Consider the following 18,631-nt stretch of genomic DNA (forward strand, 5'->3'; position numbering starts at 1 on the left):
CATCTAAGATCTTGTTATATTTTCTTCTGAAAATGCCCTTAGTTATTTCTTCAGGTGAAAAAGAAATACAAAGAAATAAAAAAATATATATTGCGTGATTGCTGTCAGTATTGTTAATGCCAAGTTGGATATTTCTATGCTTAGATACAATAAGATGATATGAAAGGATACATCAGGCTAGTTTATCCTATTTGGGTCAGTTACGTAAATCATAGAATTCTAAATAAAGTCCAGTCTACTTTATTTTCAAATTATATTTTGCTTCAAGCAGGTGCAAGTGTGGCTGTGTGGTAAGAAGCTTTCCTCAGAAACCACATGGTTCAGGATTTGGGTACCACAGTGTAGCATCTTGGGCAAGTGTCTTCTACTATAGCATTGGGCTGACTAAAGCCTTGTAAGTGGATTTGATAGATGCAAATTGAAAGAAGCCCATCATACGTGTGTGTGTGTGTGTGCATCTTTGTGTCTGTGCATGTCCTGCACCACCACTTGACAACAGGTTTTGGAGTGTTTACATCCCCATAACTTAGTAGTTCAGCAAAAAAGAAACCGATAGAATAACGACCAGGCTTAACACAAAGTAAGTACTGGGGTTGATTAGTTCAACTAAACCTTTCAAGATAGTGCCCCAGCATGGCCGCAATATAATGAATGAAACAAATTAAAGATAGACAATAAAAGCATTTTATCAGCCATTTTCCAACTCAGATTTTTACATTCATATTGTTAACACATCTAAAGGACATGGGTGAATGAGACGCAAATGCATAATGGACTTGAAACCCATATATAGAATATGAAAATATGTTAATTTATTACAATAACACTTTGCTAAATTGTGTTACAAAGAAAAAAAGGCAAGGTATATATTCATCTTTTGAACGAGATGCCTTTGAACATAGGCTTTTCTTGTCTCAATGACATTAATCTAGCTGTGTATCATTGAAGCAGACTTCAAATAATTATGAATTATTATTTTAATTTTTCAAATTTCTTTTCAAGAATCAACAAAGATTCATTAGCTTTATTTCTTGAATTCCACCAAAATTAAAGAAAATCTGAATTTTGTATTATATACAGAAACAAATATTGGATATGAAATAAATTACATCATTCTCTCTTTAATATTTCTAGTTATTAATTCTAATATTTTAATATGAAGGGAACTGAAAATAAACTATACAATAGAAAACCAACTTCAATGAATTACTGTATTTAGTTTTGACTTTGTAGTTTCTGAATTCAAATCCTGTTGAGATTGGTTTTGCCTTTTGTTGAAGGCCTTCAATGACTAATTCTCCTTTCCTGAGCCAGAAACTTTATCTCTGAAAAGCTACTTATGCTGCATATGAAACAGCTGCACTTCATACTAGAGTACTATGTATATATTTCAAGTTAACGAAATAGTCTCTATGTGGTTTCTCAGCCCACAACAAATAAGAGGGCTGATTGGGGTTTTAAACAATGTTGATTTTGATATTTGTGAGGAAGCGTCTGTTGCATATTAACATTCTGTTCCAGTAATGACTTGAGAGGGTGTTGTCCGAGGTATTTACTACAGGACTCAGCACTATTTAAAAATATGAAAGTACCAAATTAGAGGGAGCTAAGCCTTATATTACAAGTACAAGGTATAGTTGTGTGTGGGTAACATTAAATTACGCTGTGCAACAAAACTGTGTTTGTCTTTAGTCAGTAAGTGTCATTTCTTATATACTTTTATCTAGAAATCAAAGGAAATGACTATTATTCCCTTCAAACTTTGCTTTTGTGACCTTGACATCAATGTTTTGAAATTGACCTGTATTCCATTACATTTCAGACAGATTCAGTACTGAGTTGTTGAAACAGAAATATCATTGTAGCAAATACTCTGCTCAATAACACAAATTTGCTTGTCAATTGCTTGACCATAACCACTTGAGCATGTCCCTTCGTAGCTGACAATATGCACACCTCTGATCATGAGTAGGAATAGTTGAGAGGGATTCTTTGAGGTTTGAATAAATATGATAACAAAAGCAAAGTTTAGCTATTTTCATATTTTCTAGGGGTAAGAAAACAAGAAATAACAGTTGCTAGCCAAGGACAAAACTCGTGTTATAGTGTTATCTAATACACATATCAATGAAAACAGCCTTCCACATTCAGTCAGTTTTATGATCCACATTTCTAAGCTTGCTTGAGTCAGAAGAAATTTTTAGAGGCAGATTTATATGGCTGGATACCCTTCCTGTCACCAAACCCCACTTGTTTCCATGTAAGGTAACATTTCCCCATGACTGGACATATTTAAACAGACAACAGGAAATAAAGATCACCATTTTTATGATAATGCCACTTGTTTAACAACTGTCATGCAATGTCAAAACAAAGTGGGATGGACACACATGCACATGCACACACACACACACACACACACACACACACACACGCACACAGAAGGCTTCTCCCAGCTTCAGTCTACCAAATCCAGGACAGTTGTAGAAGACATTTGCCTAAGGTACCATGCTGTGAGCATGAACCTGAAATGATTGAGAAGTGAATTTCTTAACCAAATAGCTATTAGCAAGTGCAGTGGTGGGGGGTAACATGGTTAATTTGGCTATCCCTCACCAATGTTCTAGATAACATAGAGAAGAAAATGTCATCCTGTTCACTATCAAAATAAAATCATTAGCAAACAGTTGCTAACCTAAACCTCTCTCTCCTTCCTCTGGTTCTTCTATTAATACTACAAGCTTTACTGCACTTATGAATTTGCAAGTTATTATGTACTATTTTCAGTAAACATATATGCTTCACTAACTTCATTCGTGATTGCTAGAAAGTCATTCACCTCCATTACTAAATTTGTTACTTTTCATCACTTTGTTCAAACAATTATTATCTGAACTATGGTTCTCTAGGAACAACCAATAATGTTTCTTGGCTCCAAGCAGAGGTTTTGCTAAATATTTACTACTTTACTCTCACACGTTTGAGAGGATCTGCAAAAGTATGAGTAACGTACTTCCAACTTAGATCTAAATAATAAAAAATAATACTCAAGTTAATGAGTTTTTATGCAGCCACTCAGCTTAATAAAAATTAGTTTGTCAGTTGCTTAACCATAACCGCTTGAGCATGTCCCTTAGTAGCTGACAATATGTGCATCATTGATCATGAACAGGAGTAGTTGGGGACTATGATAGCCACATGTTGAGAGGGGTTTCATTAGGGTTTGAATAAAGGTCCCTCAATTCAAACTTGGACCCCTTTAAACTAAGAAGGTTACGCTAGAGAAAGTAGTAGGTGATTGTTATGGATAGAGTGTCTTGTTCACTGGTTTGCTCAGTCAGAACTGGTCAACGGCTAAACAACAACACCATAGAATTTACTAAGGATTGTATAAAACTGGCTGCCTTTTCAAATAAACTTACTGGAAACTATATATGAACAAAGACACTGAATACAAGATATTCTCAACTATACACATTCGTAAGCAGATGATATGTGTATGGTGTAGTGTGGTGGTGGTGGTGGTGTGTGTGTGTATCTATCTACCTCTCTCTCTTTTTCTCTTTCTGTCACTATACATTATTTATATATGTATGTATACACACACACACACACACATACACATAAATATAAGTATGTAGATAGATATATAAATACCTTAATATACATATCTTAACATATGTGTATATTTTAATATATATATATATATACACACACACACACACACACACACACACACACACACACACACACACACCATCAGTCCAATCATATGATGACTATAAATGACTATAAATGTCACAACAAATTAGTTATCAGAAACACAGCATCTCCAGACAGTCTTGTTTATAAATAGATATCTGTAAGCCTTAGTGTTAATAATTTTATGATCATTTTTCACTTCATTTTCATTCTATCTTTGATATGAAGCTGATAGTTCTTTCTCTTACATTTAGAATTTGAAAACAGAAAGTACAATATTTACCAACATGAATGATGCTTTCTCATTTGTTGTGCATGGTTCACACAATATGTTATCCATGCTGAGAAGCACAACTTTCTTCAGGATAATGATATATTATACGTTTTATGACCATACAACTTGTCAGTTTAAGCACTATCGTTTATGTTTTACTTGTTTCAGTCATTAGACTGTGACCATGCTGGGGCAGTGTTAAGGCACTGCCCCAGCATGGCCACAGAAATTTTAGTCGAATGAATTGACTACAGTACTTTATTTTGTTATGCCTGCCAGTTTCTTTTGCGAAATCACACCAACATTGCTTGTTAAGTGGTGGTGTGAGACAAACACACACACACACACAGATATATATAATATATATTGATAAAAATGGCAAAACAACAAAAGGATGAAAGAGACCTCGATATTATGTAAATAGAGAAATTTATCTGTAAATATAATATGTGACAATTATTCCGAAACATGGAGTTTTATCATGGCTACCGAATAATTGTCACATATTATATTTACAGATAATATATATATGTGTGTGTGTACAGGCTATATTAAATCTCTGAGCAAGAGATAACCAGATTATTCAAGATCATTGACAGTTTGTTGCTGGAAAAAGCATATAGTATTTTGTGAGTGGAATGAGTTTCCATTACTAGCTGGTAATTAACACATGCTGAGGACGGGTAACCACCCAGAAACTTGAGTCCATGTGTATCATATAAGGCTAGAGATGGGAGCAATGACCTCCCCATGCAAATACTAATCGAACACAGAATTTGTGTCATTAGCCAGCTGGAAGAGATGTCTTACTGGAACTATAAACACCAGTAGCACCGTCCTGTATAGGACGCTACACTTGGTTGGCAATTACATGTTGCGATTCCGTGTTGCTACTGTTTATATCTTGCTCAAAGATTTAATATTGCTTATTTCCCCTTTTTCAAGATCAGTGACAGTTTGTCATTGGAAAAGGCATATAGTATTTTGCAAGTGAAATGAGTTTTCATCACTAGCTGGTGATTGTCTCTTGATGTGAGTTACGGCTTTTTATTTGAATTACTGAATTGTTGAATTACAGAATTGGTGATTTGATGTACAGTTGAATTATTGAATTGTTGAATATTGTGTTGCATTTGTGAAATTGTTGAAGATTTTGTTTGGCTTCCCCATTTATGGATGAAGCAGTGAATGACAGAAATATGAATTCATAGGTCCAGACAGGCAGTTATGTTGTGGGGACAGGCAAAAGCCTGACAACGGAGCTACTGCAGATACAGCAACTGGAAGTGAAAGACATAGACAAGAAATTTAATAACCTGTTGAAGAAGCAAAGAGGCTGCCTAAGACTGACACTCCCAAAGAAGTAGCAGAAGAATCGGAAAGAAAAATAATTACACTGAATATAGGGACAAGAAAAGTAGAAATAGCAGGCGTTGAAGAGATAGAGGAATGTTTAAAGGAAGTAAAGGAAGTAACGACATTCTATAACAGAGTATGAAAGTTTCGAATGGTGGAGGTGTGCTTCGTTACTGAGAATGAAGCAAAGAAGTACTTACTCCACTGTAGTCTTGAAATCAGCATAGTGGGCACTCTTTTTTGTTCCTTCTTGAGCCATGCCTGGCTCATAAGGGCCGGTTTCCTTGGCGTATAGGTTCCCCATCTGGACAGGACGCCGGTCCGTCGCAGGTGAGCTGCAAGGTGCAGGAGGAAAGAGTGAGAGAAAGTTGTGGCGAAAGAGTCAGCAGAAGTTCACCATTACCTTCTGCCAGAGCCGCATGGAGCTTAGGTGTTTCGCTCATAAACACACACATCGCCTGGTCTGAGATTCGAACCCATGATCTCTTGACAGCGAGTGCGCTGCTCTAACCACTAGGCCATGTGCCTCCAGTGGGCACTCTTACCTACTTACTGTGACAGATGCACAGCCAAAGTAAGGATAGGGAGAATGCCACCCAAATTTAACGAGGAGTAGCTTGTGGCAGCCATCCTCTACAATACAGAGGAGAAAGCAGAGATACTGAAAATGTCAAAGACAGCGGAGGTCAACTGGTGGGGTTATGGCCTTGAAGTGGTGGTACATATCAGCCTACCTGACCTTCACAAAATTGTGGAAGAGATAATCCTACCCAACGAAACCAGATTGAGAATCATGTTGGAGGGTAGACCGCCAATATGCTTCGAATGTGGAGTAAGGGGGCACATAAAGGCAAAGTGTTCCCAGAAACACGAACAGGAGGTGGTGGAGGAGGAGTGCCAGGAAGAAGTAAATGCAATAACAGAGAAAGAAGCAGAGTTCACTGAGGTAGAGAGGAGAGAAAATAGTGAATCCCCTCCAAAAAAGAAAAGAAAAGCAGAGAAAAAGGAAAAAAGAAAAAATGAAGAAATAGGAGATCGAACACAGGAACCGGAGCCTTCAACAAGTAAGGAAGAGGAGAGACGGAAGGAACTGGAAGACGAGCAACAGAGCGAAATAGAAATGCCAGCACTAATGACAGAAAATGAAGAGAGAAGACCACCTAAAGGAAAACACGAAAGAGTGACGGTGGTGCATGAGAAAAGTGTAGAAATAGAAAAATGAATTGCAAGAATGAAAGGCGTAATAAGAGTGAGAATGGCAGAAGGAGGCGTAAAAGCAGTGTTGTTACAGGATGAAAGGGCAGCTAGACTGAGGGAGGTGTTTGGAAGTAGAGGGGAGAGCACACCGTTCCAATTTTGATATGATAATTACCACCTCTGGTAGAATTTGAAGAGGTAATGACTTTTTGTTATAAATACAATATAAGATGAATTGTAAATATGGTAAAATGGAACTTTCTTCTTTGGGGAGTAGGAAGCCATTTCATTACCATAATTTTTCATACCTCATAATTCATTTGTAAATCATTCTATGTACCCAACGTTTGTCCTTGTAATGTCCTTTCTATATAAGGTTTTATGCCTATAATAATGAGAAAAGCTGATGATTGTCTCCACCTTTTTGATTGCCCTCATATGTGAATTCGTTTTGGGATTGTTTTATGTTATTTTACAAATTGCTGAATTGAGTTATTTTTTAATTCGAACTGTTGTTACCTTGTTAACTGTAATTTTCGCCCTGCGGGGAGAAAATACTGTTTAAAAAGTATTTTGTTTGAGAAACTTCTGTGAAAAATTAATTTTTGCCCTGTCCTGGGCGTTGTGTTGTTTTTTTTTGCCATTATGGCAAATACTGAAAATATGAATATCAATTTGGATTCTCAAAAGGAATTCCCTGCTATGGGAAAAGAAAGTGATTCGTCTAAGGATAACAAAGTAAAAACCAGTTTTTTATTTGCTGCAGTCGGTGGGAAGGAAATAGGAATGATTTTTAAAATGGAACAACTGTTCAGTTACTGCAATATGGTGAAGCAAGTCGACGGTGAGACCAAATTAATTCCGCTGCCAGAAACAGTGGTGGAAATAAATGCCAGAACTGTGATATATAAAATATATAGTACAAAGGAAGAAAAAAATATGGAAGCGAAGAATGAGATAGTGGAGAGGTACTTGGCACCTATCTGGAACAAAATATGCTATGTTAGCTGAGGAATACGTAGTGCAACTGTGGAAGTACAGTTCCAGTCGGCCAACATAGCAAAAGAAATAGCTACCAGAACACTGAAAAATGAGGAGATACTGCTGCTACCCACCTATCTGGGTCACTTGACGGCCAAAATTGTAGTGGAGGAAATACCTGTAGGCTACGAACTGTTGTGGGTAGCAACGGCAATTATATTCAATGCTGAGAATGAGGTAGACATCTTGCAGATGTTGAGAAAGGACACCCAAAATTGGAAAGGTCAGACACTGCAGATGGTGGTACAACTAAACTTTGGAGAAGTTGCCCGATAGGATTTTGTAGGGGAGGGGCACATGATACGTGTGTCGGTGGAAGGACATAGGCCCAGATGCTTCAAATGTGGGCAGATCGTACTTAGATAGGGTATTCGTTAGACAAGATAGGAATACTTTTAGTCGTCCACATTTTTTTGTTGTGCCTTACACGGATCACAAATTTGTGACGTGTGAGGTGCATCTAGATAAATGTCATAGACAGGGTCCTGGGTATGGAAGATGAACAAGTCTATCGTGACTTGTGAAGCCTTTTGTACCTGGATTAAGGAATTAGTACAGAGGGCATTATGTGGCACCATCATTAATAAAAGATGGTGGCATGCCCTCAAAAGAGCCATCCATTTAAAGTTCATTAGATTTAGCAAACAGCTAAGTTTAGATAGGACTAGAATAGAGGGTGAATTAGTTAAGAACCTAGACAAGGCTGTGGAATCTGGTTCTGCATCTGGAGTGCTAGCGGCGAGAGCGGTCTTGCATCGTCACCTCAATGCCAAACATGAAGGTTGCAGTCAGAGCTAAGCTACGTGCAGGAAACGAGAAGGTATCAACGTTGCTGGATGGGCATGCCGAGTGGAGTGTCAGAGAGGTAAAAATGCCTCCATTAAGTCTTTAACTGATGAACAGGGGTGCAAGATCTATGGACAGGAGGAGATGCAGAAGGTCTTCTACCAGTATTTCACACGGTTGTTTGGGGAAAGTGGTTTGCTTGAGCACGGGGAAGTCTTAAAAAACTTCCTAGCTGGTGGACCGCGACTTTCGGCAAGTGAGGTGGGGTGCTGTGAAGGACCAATCTCTCCCATAGAGGTTAAAGAGGTGTTGGCCGAGTCTGCCAGGGAAAGTCGCCAGAGCTGGATAGTCGGCCCTATGAGTTTTACCATAGTATGCCGGCTTTGTTCGAGGATATACTGGCCAGCGTCTATACAAACTGGCAACAGAATGGGAGAATTCCCACTGCGGTGAGCCAGGGAGTGGTGACGCTGATCCAGAAAGACCTAAGCAAGGGGGATAGTATTAGTAACTTCCGGCCCATAACTCTACTTAATGTAGAGTTAAAAATTTTGGCCAATGTGCTGTCGTGGAGAAACTTGTCCGGAAAGCACAGACATGGGCAATACTCGGCAGGTCGATCCAGGACAATCTTCACCTTATCCGCTACACATTAGACAGGGTGGGTAAATTAGCCAGCAAAGGTGGAACAATGGTCCATTTAGACCATTTGATAGGGTTGACCCTCAGTACCTGGTGGTGGTTCTTGAAGAGGCTGGGTTGGGCCCGGTCTTCCGTGGGTGGATCTCCACTATGTACAGAGGCATCAAGCCCACAGTCCAGATAAACGGTTACCTGATGGAGCCATTTTCTATCAAACACTCAGTTCGTCAAGGGTGCCCCTTGTCTTCACTTCTGTATGTGTTGGCTCTTGAGCCATTGCTGTGGAAGTTGGAGAGGTTGGGAGGTAACCCTGATGAAATCTGAGGTGGTAAGTCTGTTTCTACTTAGGTGGACGACGTCACCTTCATCATGTCCAACAAAGCACAGCTACCTCATGTAGAAGATGCTATCAGAGGATATGAGGCGGTGGCTGGAGCAAAAGTTAACAAGGACAAGTCGATCGGCTTGTGCCTCGGCATCTGAAGGAACAAGTCGATATTGTCCGGTGTCATGGGTCACTGGACATATGGTCCTGTTAACTCCTGCTTGGAGTTTGGTTTGGACTGGTCTCCCAGACGAAGAAGAATTGGAGCAAGGTGGCAAACAAGGTGGAGGCACTAGCCCTGACTTGGTCCGGAAGACCGCTGTCATTGAAAGGAAGGGTGGAGGTGGTGCAGGTGTTTATTGCATCAGTAATCACCTACCACCTGACCGTTTTCCCTTGCCCCGATTCATGGATAAGCAAGTTGGAATGACTCCTTTTCTGCTTTTTGGGGAAGTGGGGGAAAGCCACTTGTGAGGCACCCCGTTTGCTGCCAGGAACCATTAAAGGGTGGGTTGGGGATGCCTTGGTTAATGATACACAGACATGTGTTGAGGCTGAGACATCTCTGGTGCCACCTGGAAGGTGATAAGGTGTGGAGCCTGCTGGCAGAGGGATTCTTCCCGCGACTGACCACTATGGTAAGATTTAAGCCCGGTTTTATAAAAAGACGAAATCTGATTGAATGGCAAAAGGAGTGCCGACAGGCACTCATGCTTATCCACAAGGCAGGCAAAGCCAGCAGTGGAAATACTATCTCGAGGTTCTATAGAGGGCTGGTGGAGTTTAGAAATGATGTCGTCTTAGGAGGGGCTCTGGAGTTCGATGAGAACCAACCCGCCAACCTGTTTAGTAGGACTGTTAGACCGAGGTATTTGAATAATAAGCAAAAATCCCTGGCCTGACAGTGCTATAGAAATGCTCTACCTGTTCACATAAAGTTATCCAGGCATGAAGTTTCAGTGTCACCAACTTGCCCAAGATGCGTGCTGGACGACGAAACCGTCCAGCACGCTTTTGTACAATGTCGGGAGCTTTCGAGCTTGATGGTTTTCGTGGAACATGAGTTGTTGCATCTGGGAAGAGTATGGCTATCAGCTGGATCTATAATAAAGATGGTACCACCAGCCAGACTCTCAAAGGAAGGTGAGGCATGTTCTCTCTGTACGGTTGCAGTACTGAAAGAATGCATATGGAAACCAAGAATGGAAGGTGTCGCGACAGGATCCTTCATCTCTGACCCCGGTTTGCTAAATTACTTCAGGTACCATCTGAAGAGCAGGATGGGGCTGGAGAGGAAAACCCTGTCATGTAGGGTATATGAGCAAAGATGGAAGGATGTGATGAGAAAGGTGGATGTGAGTAACTCAGCTTAATCATTGATGAAAGGAAAATAGATAGTCGCTGGGCCTTACAGGCTGCCAGGTGAATCTGCCCAATTTCATTTTAAATTTAAGTAAAAAAAAGGTGGTATCAAAAAGGAAAAAGAACAAAATCAGTTAATTGTAAATAAATGAATGTCATCTGTAAATATACTCATCTGAACTCAGATATCATTTTTGTGTGTTTGTAATGTCCTGTAATGTCCCTCTCTGTGTTTGATTGTATAATCATAGTAAAAATATTCATTACTAGGTGGTGATTAACACACGCTGAGGATGGGTAAACATCCAGAAACTCGAGTCCATATGTATCATGTAAGGCTAGAGATGGGAGTGATGACCTCCCCTCGCAAATATTAGTTGGACACAGAATGTGTGTCATTAGTCAGCTGGAAGAGATATCTTCCTGGAGCAATAAACGTCAGTAGCACCATCCTGTATATATATATATATATATATATATATATATGATGATGATGATGATATATATATAGGGAGAGTTTACAAAAAAAAACAAACCAAAAGACGAAGACAGGTGGTGTATAAAACAAACAGATGTATTAGTATAACGTTCAGGAATAGAAAAAGTCTTTTACGTTTTGAGCCTATGCTCTTCTACAGAAAGGGACACAGAAAAAACAAGGAGAGAAAAAGTGTGTAATGGCTAACGATCTATCATATGATGGGTTTCTTTCAGTTTCTGTCTTCCAAATCCACTCACAAGGCTTTGATCAGCCCAAGGCTATAGTAGAATATACTTGCACAAGCTGCCATGCATGGGACTGAACCTGGAATCATGTGATTGAAAGCAAGCTTTTTACCACACAACCTCACCTGATTATTATTTCAAAGTCCTTACTCTAATAAGAATTTTCTTGAAGATTTCATGATTCGATTAGACAACAATCAGAAACACATTTAGCACAGCTTCTTTACAGGACTATTATCAATTGAAAGTAACGCAACCTTTTAGCTTATTTCATTGTCATAACACAGTCCATTATTGCTATCTCTAGTTATATAGCAGGTCAATGTTGAAGCTTTGTGAGAGAGAATTGGAATTGATGTAATGCAATTTGTTCCCTCCGAGAACTGATCATATAATAATATTAATAATAACTTTTGACTGGTATGAGACAGATTGTTGATAAGAGATAAGAGAGAAGTGAGATGCCAACTTGGTCAGTATTATCATTAAATCTTGAACATGTGCTGAATTTTTTATTAGAGCAAATGTACTTCTGTATTCTGTGTTGATACCAATATAGTAAATAGTAATTAGTTTATTTAATTTTTTAAATTAATTCCTTCGATCTCACAGAAATACTTATGAAAGAATCATTCACAATCAAGGAAAATAATTAACTTGGTAGACATTTTTAATTTATCTAAGAGGTTTATTGTAGTAAATAAAGAATGAAGCCATTCTAAATGACAGTCGAAATGATGCCTGTCTTATTCACTGATGACTTACAATCACAGCAAAAGTCAACAACAATGTCACTTGTGATCAATAACATTAACTCAAAACTCATAATGATGGTAATGTCTCATTGTTTTAAAACTGATTGTGATGCCAAAAATGATACTGGTGATGAGAATGGTGAAGATCACAACAATGATGATGATATTAATGATGACTTTTCCTTGTCTGGAGACTAATATATAAATAAGTATGCTATAAGTGAAACTGTATTATTAATGATGTAGAAATAAAATGAAATATCGTTTGTTTTTCCAGGGCCTACGTTACATTCAAAGTTGTCCACTGAGGTATCATGGTAATTTGAAGTCTCGGAATTGTGTTATTGATAGCCGCTGGGTGTTAAAGATCACAGATTATGGTATCCCCGGCATGCTAGAAGGTGGGAAGGCTGACAGGAATCTCACAGCAGAAGGCAAGTGCTATTTTAAAAATCATTTTCTTATCATAATACAAAGAACACTTATTGTATTAATATATAAAATATTGAAATATATAGATTCATGAGCAAACATATACACACATTTCCATATGTGTGTGTATGTACATATGCATGTGAGTGTGTGTATGTCTGTATGTTTGTGTGTGTGTGATGTAAATGTGTGTATACATACATACATATATATTAGAGGTGAAATTCTTGGATAGTAGCAAGATATACTGCTTCAACAGAATGTGGTACGTTTTCCTCAATCAAGAACAAATGTTGGAGGCTATATAAATATATATATATATATAATTTAGGAGCCCTTAATTGTATAACTACATGAATAATATTTTTCTATATGAATAATATTTTTGTCTTATGACTAATTCGTCTTTTGTGCTGGGCACCTGGTAGTAAATAATATTACTACCCTTCTTGTTTATATTTATATATATATATATATATATATAATATATATATAACTGTATAATAATATATCCTTTTATTTGTTTCAGTCATTTGACTGCAGCCATGCTGGAACACTGCCTTTAGTCGAACAAATTGACTCCAGGACATATTCTTTGCAAGCCTAGTACTTATTCTATTGGCCTCTTTTACTGAACCACTAAGTTACGGGAATGTAGATACACCAGCATTGATTGCCAAGTGATGGTGGTGGGACAAGCACAGGCACACAAACACACACACACACATGCACACACACACACACACATGCACACACACACACACATGCACACACACAAACATACACACACACACATACACATATATACAACAGGCTTCTTTCAGTTTCCATCTACTAAATCCTCTCACAAGGCTTTGGTTGGCCCAAGGCTATTATAGTAGGACACACTTGCCCAAGGTGTCACACAGTGGGACTGAAACTAGAACCATGTGGTTGGTAAGAAGCAAGCTACTTACCAGTGGCTACTTACCACGCAGCCACTCTGATTTGAAGCTACAATTTATAAATACAAACGATTGAAAAATCATGAGCTAACCTTGACTCTGCTACACTCTATATAAATTCCTTACTGGGAATAACCAACTTTAAGAGGATCTTACATTGCTTATAAACTCTATATTTGGATGGACTCATATTAAACTCTGTTGGACTTTTGGATTTTACTCAAAGGATATTGGAATATTGCATAAATACCATTATGCCTATAAAACGGATTTACAAATTCCATACCCATACATATCTTACATCTATTTTCTTTCCTCCACATCACTCTCTATTTGTATCATATCGAAACTAACTATGACTTAATTTTTCCTCTCACACTGTTTCCAATGAAGGGATATTATTATTAATTAATATCCTAGAAACAACTGTAAGACCTTCTATCTATAAATGCTCTAATATCTATACAGCCTTGGTTTTTTATCTCATTATGCAAAAAGTTCTTATATACTCACGCTGACATAGAACCAACGTTGAACCCTTTATTCACAATATTACTGAATCTGGAACTTAACTTTGGTCTGTCTATAGCGCTTATTCAGCATTACCTGACACCTTTGGGTCTCAATGACACCATTATCTCATATATATATATATATATATATATATATTATATATATATATATGTATTTATATATATATATATATATATAATAAATATTAGGGAATAAATCCAAATTTACAGGGAAAAAAATCAGATTTAGGATTAAATCCAATTTTATAGTAAAATATTATAAAATATTATTAGAGACAAAACCACTATTTTGCAAAACAAACAAGGAAAGACTTAATCAATACATAAAATTTTAATAAATAGTCAAAAAAAAACGCCACTACAATCGTTTCTTGTCTTGATCGACAATCTTCAGGTGGACTTCCAATAATTCAGTTTCAAATTATGAAGTGGAAATTTGAAACTGAATTATTGGAAGTCCACCTGAAGATTGCCGATCAAGACAAGAAACGATTGTAGTGGCGGTTTTTTTTGACTATTTATTAAAATTTTATGTATTGATTAAGTCTTTCCTTGTTTGTTTTGCAAAATAGTGGTTTTGTCTCTAATAATATTTTATATATATATATATATATATATATATATATGTATATATATATGAATATACAAATATGTATACATATATATGTTTGTATGTATATGTCTGTGTCGTTGTTTGTGTGTATATGCCTTGACAAAAATTGGCTAGTGAAATATTTTTGTAGATTTATGGTTAGTGAAATTTTCAGCTTGCAGTAACAAAGAATAAAATTCTACAATTCATTTTAAATGGTTTTTTCCTCCTTTTCATTTTACTCTATTCTTTTACATGAGAACCACATGGGAACACATACACATACATATATATATATTCATATACATGTATATGTAAGTATATATATATAAATATATACACATACATGATACACATACATATTTACATACATACTCATACATACAGATATATATATATATATATAATAAAACATTGTGTACAGTGCTCATATATATATATATATATATATATATATATATATATATATATATATATATATATATATATGTATGTATGTCTATATATATATATATATATATATACATACATTAATAGTTGATGAGAATGCATTGTAACTCTTTGCTCCTACATTCAAAACTCCTAGTACTATAATGACAACTTACTGTTTGTTGTAAATTATAACAACTATAAATATATATATATATACACACACACACACATATATATACATATATATATACACACACATACACACACACATATATATACATATGTATATATACATATATGTATATATACATATATGTATGTATACATATATATATGTATACATATATATATGTAAATATATATGTATGTAAATATGTATGTGTATGTATGTATATATATATATATATATATATACATACATGCATACACATACACACATACATATGTATGTATATATTAATGCATGTATTTTGCTTTAGGTTTTAAACAAGACAGCATGCAAATGTATTTCATATTTACAAGTCAGCTCATTCTGATATAAATAATATGAAAGTTATGTGTTTATCGTAATAAACTTTTCGCATTTATGAACAAGATAAAGAAATTTTTCTGCACTTATTTGAAAAGCCAAATGTATAACAACAAAACATACGTGCATGTGTGTGTGTGTGTGTGTGTGTGTGTGTGTGTGTGTGTGTGCTTGTACTGGCATGGTTGTGTGGTGAAGAGGTTCACTTTACAGTATTGTCTCAAGCTGTGCTGTTTCTTGGATTATATATTTACAATGACAAATGACTTGTGACTGAACCTGGTAGAGAAAATCAACACATATTTATATGATAGCTTCTGTTATTTAAGTGACTGAGTCAGCATTGGAGGTGAATGCTCTGAGAGGATAGTGACTAGAATAAGAATAGGCAGGGCAAAGTTCAGAGAGCTTTGTACTTGTGTTGGTAACAAAGGGCCTCTCCCTCAGAATGAAAGGCAAACTCTATGGTATCTGTGTGTGAACAACCATGCTCCACAGCAGTGAAATGTGGGCTGTAGCCGCAGAGGCCATGTGTAGGCTCGAAAGAAATGAAGCTAGTATGCTTCACTGGATGTACAATATCAGTATACATGTATGGCAGAGCGTGTCTTGAGAGAAAAACTGGGTATAAAAGGCATCAGATGTGGTGTGCAAGAACGAAGAATGTGCTAGTATGATCATGTGATGTGTATGGATGAGGACAGCTGTGTAAAGAAGTGCCAATCTTTAACTGTGGAGGGGACCCCTGGAAGGGGTAGATCCATGAAGACATGGGACAAGGTAGAGAAGCATGATGTTCGAGTGTGGGGTCTCATGGAGGTGAAGACTAGTGATCGAGACCTTTGGCAATATACTGCACTTGAGAAGACTTGTCAAGCCAAGTGAAATCGTAGTCATGGTTGTTACTGGTGTTACGTAAATGGCATTCATGAAATCATAATTGTGGATGTTGCCAGTAGCATGATCTTCAAATGCTGGGCCTCATGGAGGTGATGACAAGTGACTGAGACCTATGGTGATAAACCAAGTAAAATCACAGTCTGTTGCCAGAGTCATGTAAATGCTACTCATAGAATCATAGCCATGGTAATTACCAGTAGTATGATCTTCAAATATTGGGCCACACAGAGGCAAGGGACAAGGTGTTGAAGCATGATCTTCAAATATTGGGCCTCACGGAGATGATAACAAACGACCAAGGCCTTTGCTTGTGTACTGTGCTTGAGAAGACTCGTCAAGCCAAGTGAAATCATAGTTGTGGCTATTGACAGTATCATGTAAATGCCACCCATGAAATCATAGCTGTGACCATTGCTGGTGTCATTTAAATGGCACCCATTCTAGTGGCACATAAAAAGTACCTATTTCACTCTTGGAGTGGTTGGCATTAGAAAGGGTGTCCAGCCATAGAAACCATACCAAATCAGGCTGCAACCTGTGCGGCTCGCTGGCTAACCAGGTTCAGTCAAACCATTTAACACCTGGAAAGCCGGCATTAAATAATGATGAGGATGATGAATATACAGTATGAGAGCAACTGTATGGTTTTGAGTTTAGTCCCACTGTGTGCCACTTTAGGCAAGTATCTTCTACTCTAGCCCTGGGCCAACCAAAGTCTTGAGAGTAGATTTGGTTGATGAAAACCAATAGAAGCCTGTTGCACGCATATATATTTGCATGTGTGTGTGTGTCTGTCTGTGTAAATGTATGTATATATGTGTGTGTGTATTACTGTTTCCTTCTCTTGACAATACATTTTAGTTGGAAACAAGTGTCACTATCATACAAGAGGTGTCCTTCATTTCCAGTCTTTTGCAAAACTATATCTGATCTTGGGGAAATACTACATTCCTTGGAAACATGTGAGGGTTGATGACCAGAAGAGCATTTGGTGATAGAAAATCTGCTTCAACAAATTGTGGCCAACTCATGTGAACATGGAAAAGTGAACATTAAAATAATGATGAAGATATTACTCAATTATGACATTTATATTGAACAATAGTAATTAAATTGCTGTTTGTGTAATATTCAATATAGGGAACACCAAAAACCCTAATTAGAAATTGTAATGTGGTGAGATAAAGACAATATCATTTTCTATAATAATATTTTTACATTATTAAGGCAGCAAGCTGGCAAAATCATTATCATGCTGAACAATATGCTAGCGGCATTTCATCCATTCTGCCTGCATTGCCTTTCATCATTTTGGGGTCGATAAAATAAGTACCAGTTGAGACTGAGGTTGATGTTATCGATTTAAACCTTCTGAAATTCCTGTCCTTGTGCCAAAATCTGAAAGCAATATTTTTACATTAACATTTTACATCTAATGATGCAGGAATGGCTGTGTGGTAAGAAGCTTGCTTCCCAGCTACATGGTTCTGGGTTCAGTCCCACTGCATAGCACCTTAGGCAAGTGTCTTCTACTATAGCCCCAGGTCGAACAAAGACTTGTGAGTGGATTTGGTAGAGAGAAACTGAAAGAAGCCATCGTATATATATATATATATATATATATATATGTATAATATATATATATATATATATACGACGGGCTACTTTCAGTTTCCATCTACCAAATCCACTCACAAGGCTTTGGTCAGCCTGCAGCTATAAGTAGAAGACACTTGCCTAAGGTGCCATGCAGTGGGACTGAACTTGGAACCATGTGGTTGGGAAGCAAACTTCTTACCACACAGCCACTCCTGTATCATTAGGAGTATAATGTTAATGTAAAAATATTGCTTTCAAATTTTTGCACAAGGACAGTAATATATTTAATTTTAAATACTATTGGAACTTACACAAAAGGTAATGGAAGCTTATATGTATGCCATTCTGTTTAAATAATGGAACTGCACATACAACATCCCTGCATATCTCATGCCTGTTTTCAATCCTCCACTTCACTTTCTATTTCATATCTTCTCTAGAATAACTATTTCTTAACCATTTTCTCACGCTGTCTCCGATGAAGGGATATGTAAAATATCCTGG

General features: G+C 37.1%; 1 protein-coding gene across 1 annotated transcript in view; it reads left to right on the forward strand.

Annotated features, from left to right (window-relative positions):
- LOC115209871 (retinal guanylyl cyclase 2-like) overlaps positions 1–18,631 on the forward strand; it is an 870,127-nt gene that overhangs the window by 732,346 nt on the left and 119,150 nt on the right. The window contains exon 10 of the mRNA XM_029778448.2: positions 12,444–12,600. Coding sequence (XP_029634308.2) covers positions 12,444–12,600 — 157 coding nt within the window. The remainder of the gene's footprint in view (positions 1–12,443; positions 12,601–18,631) is intronic.

This window comes from Octopus sinensis, linkage group LG3 (assembly GCF_006345805.1).
Source record: "Octopus sinensis linkage group LG3, ASM634580v1, whole genome shotgun sequence".
NCBI lineage: Eukaryota > Metazoa > Mollusca > Cephalopoda > Octopoda > Octopodidae > Octopus > Octopus sinensis.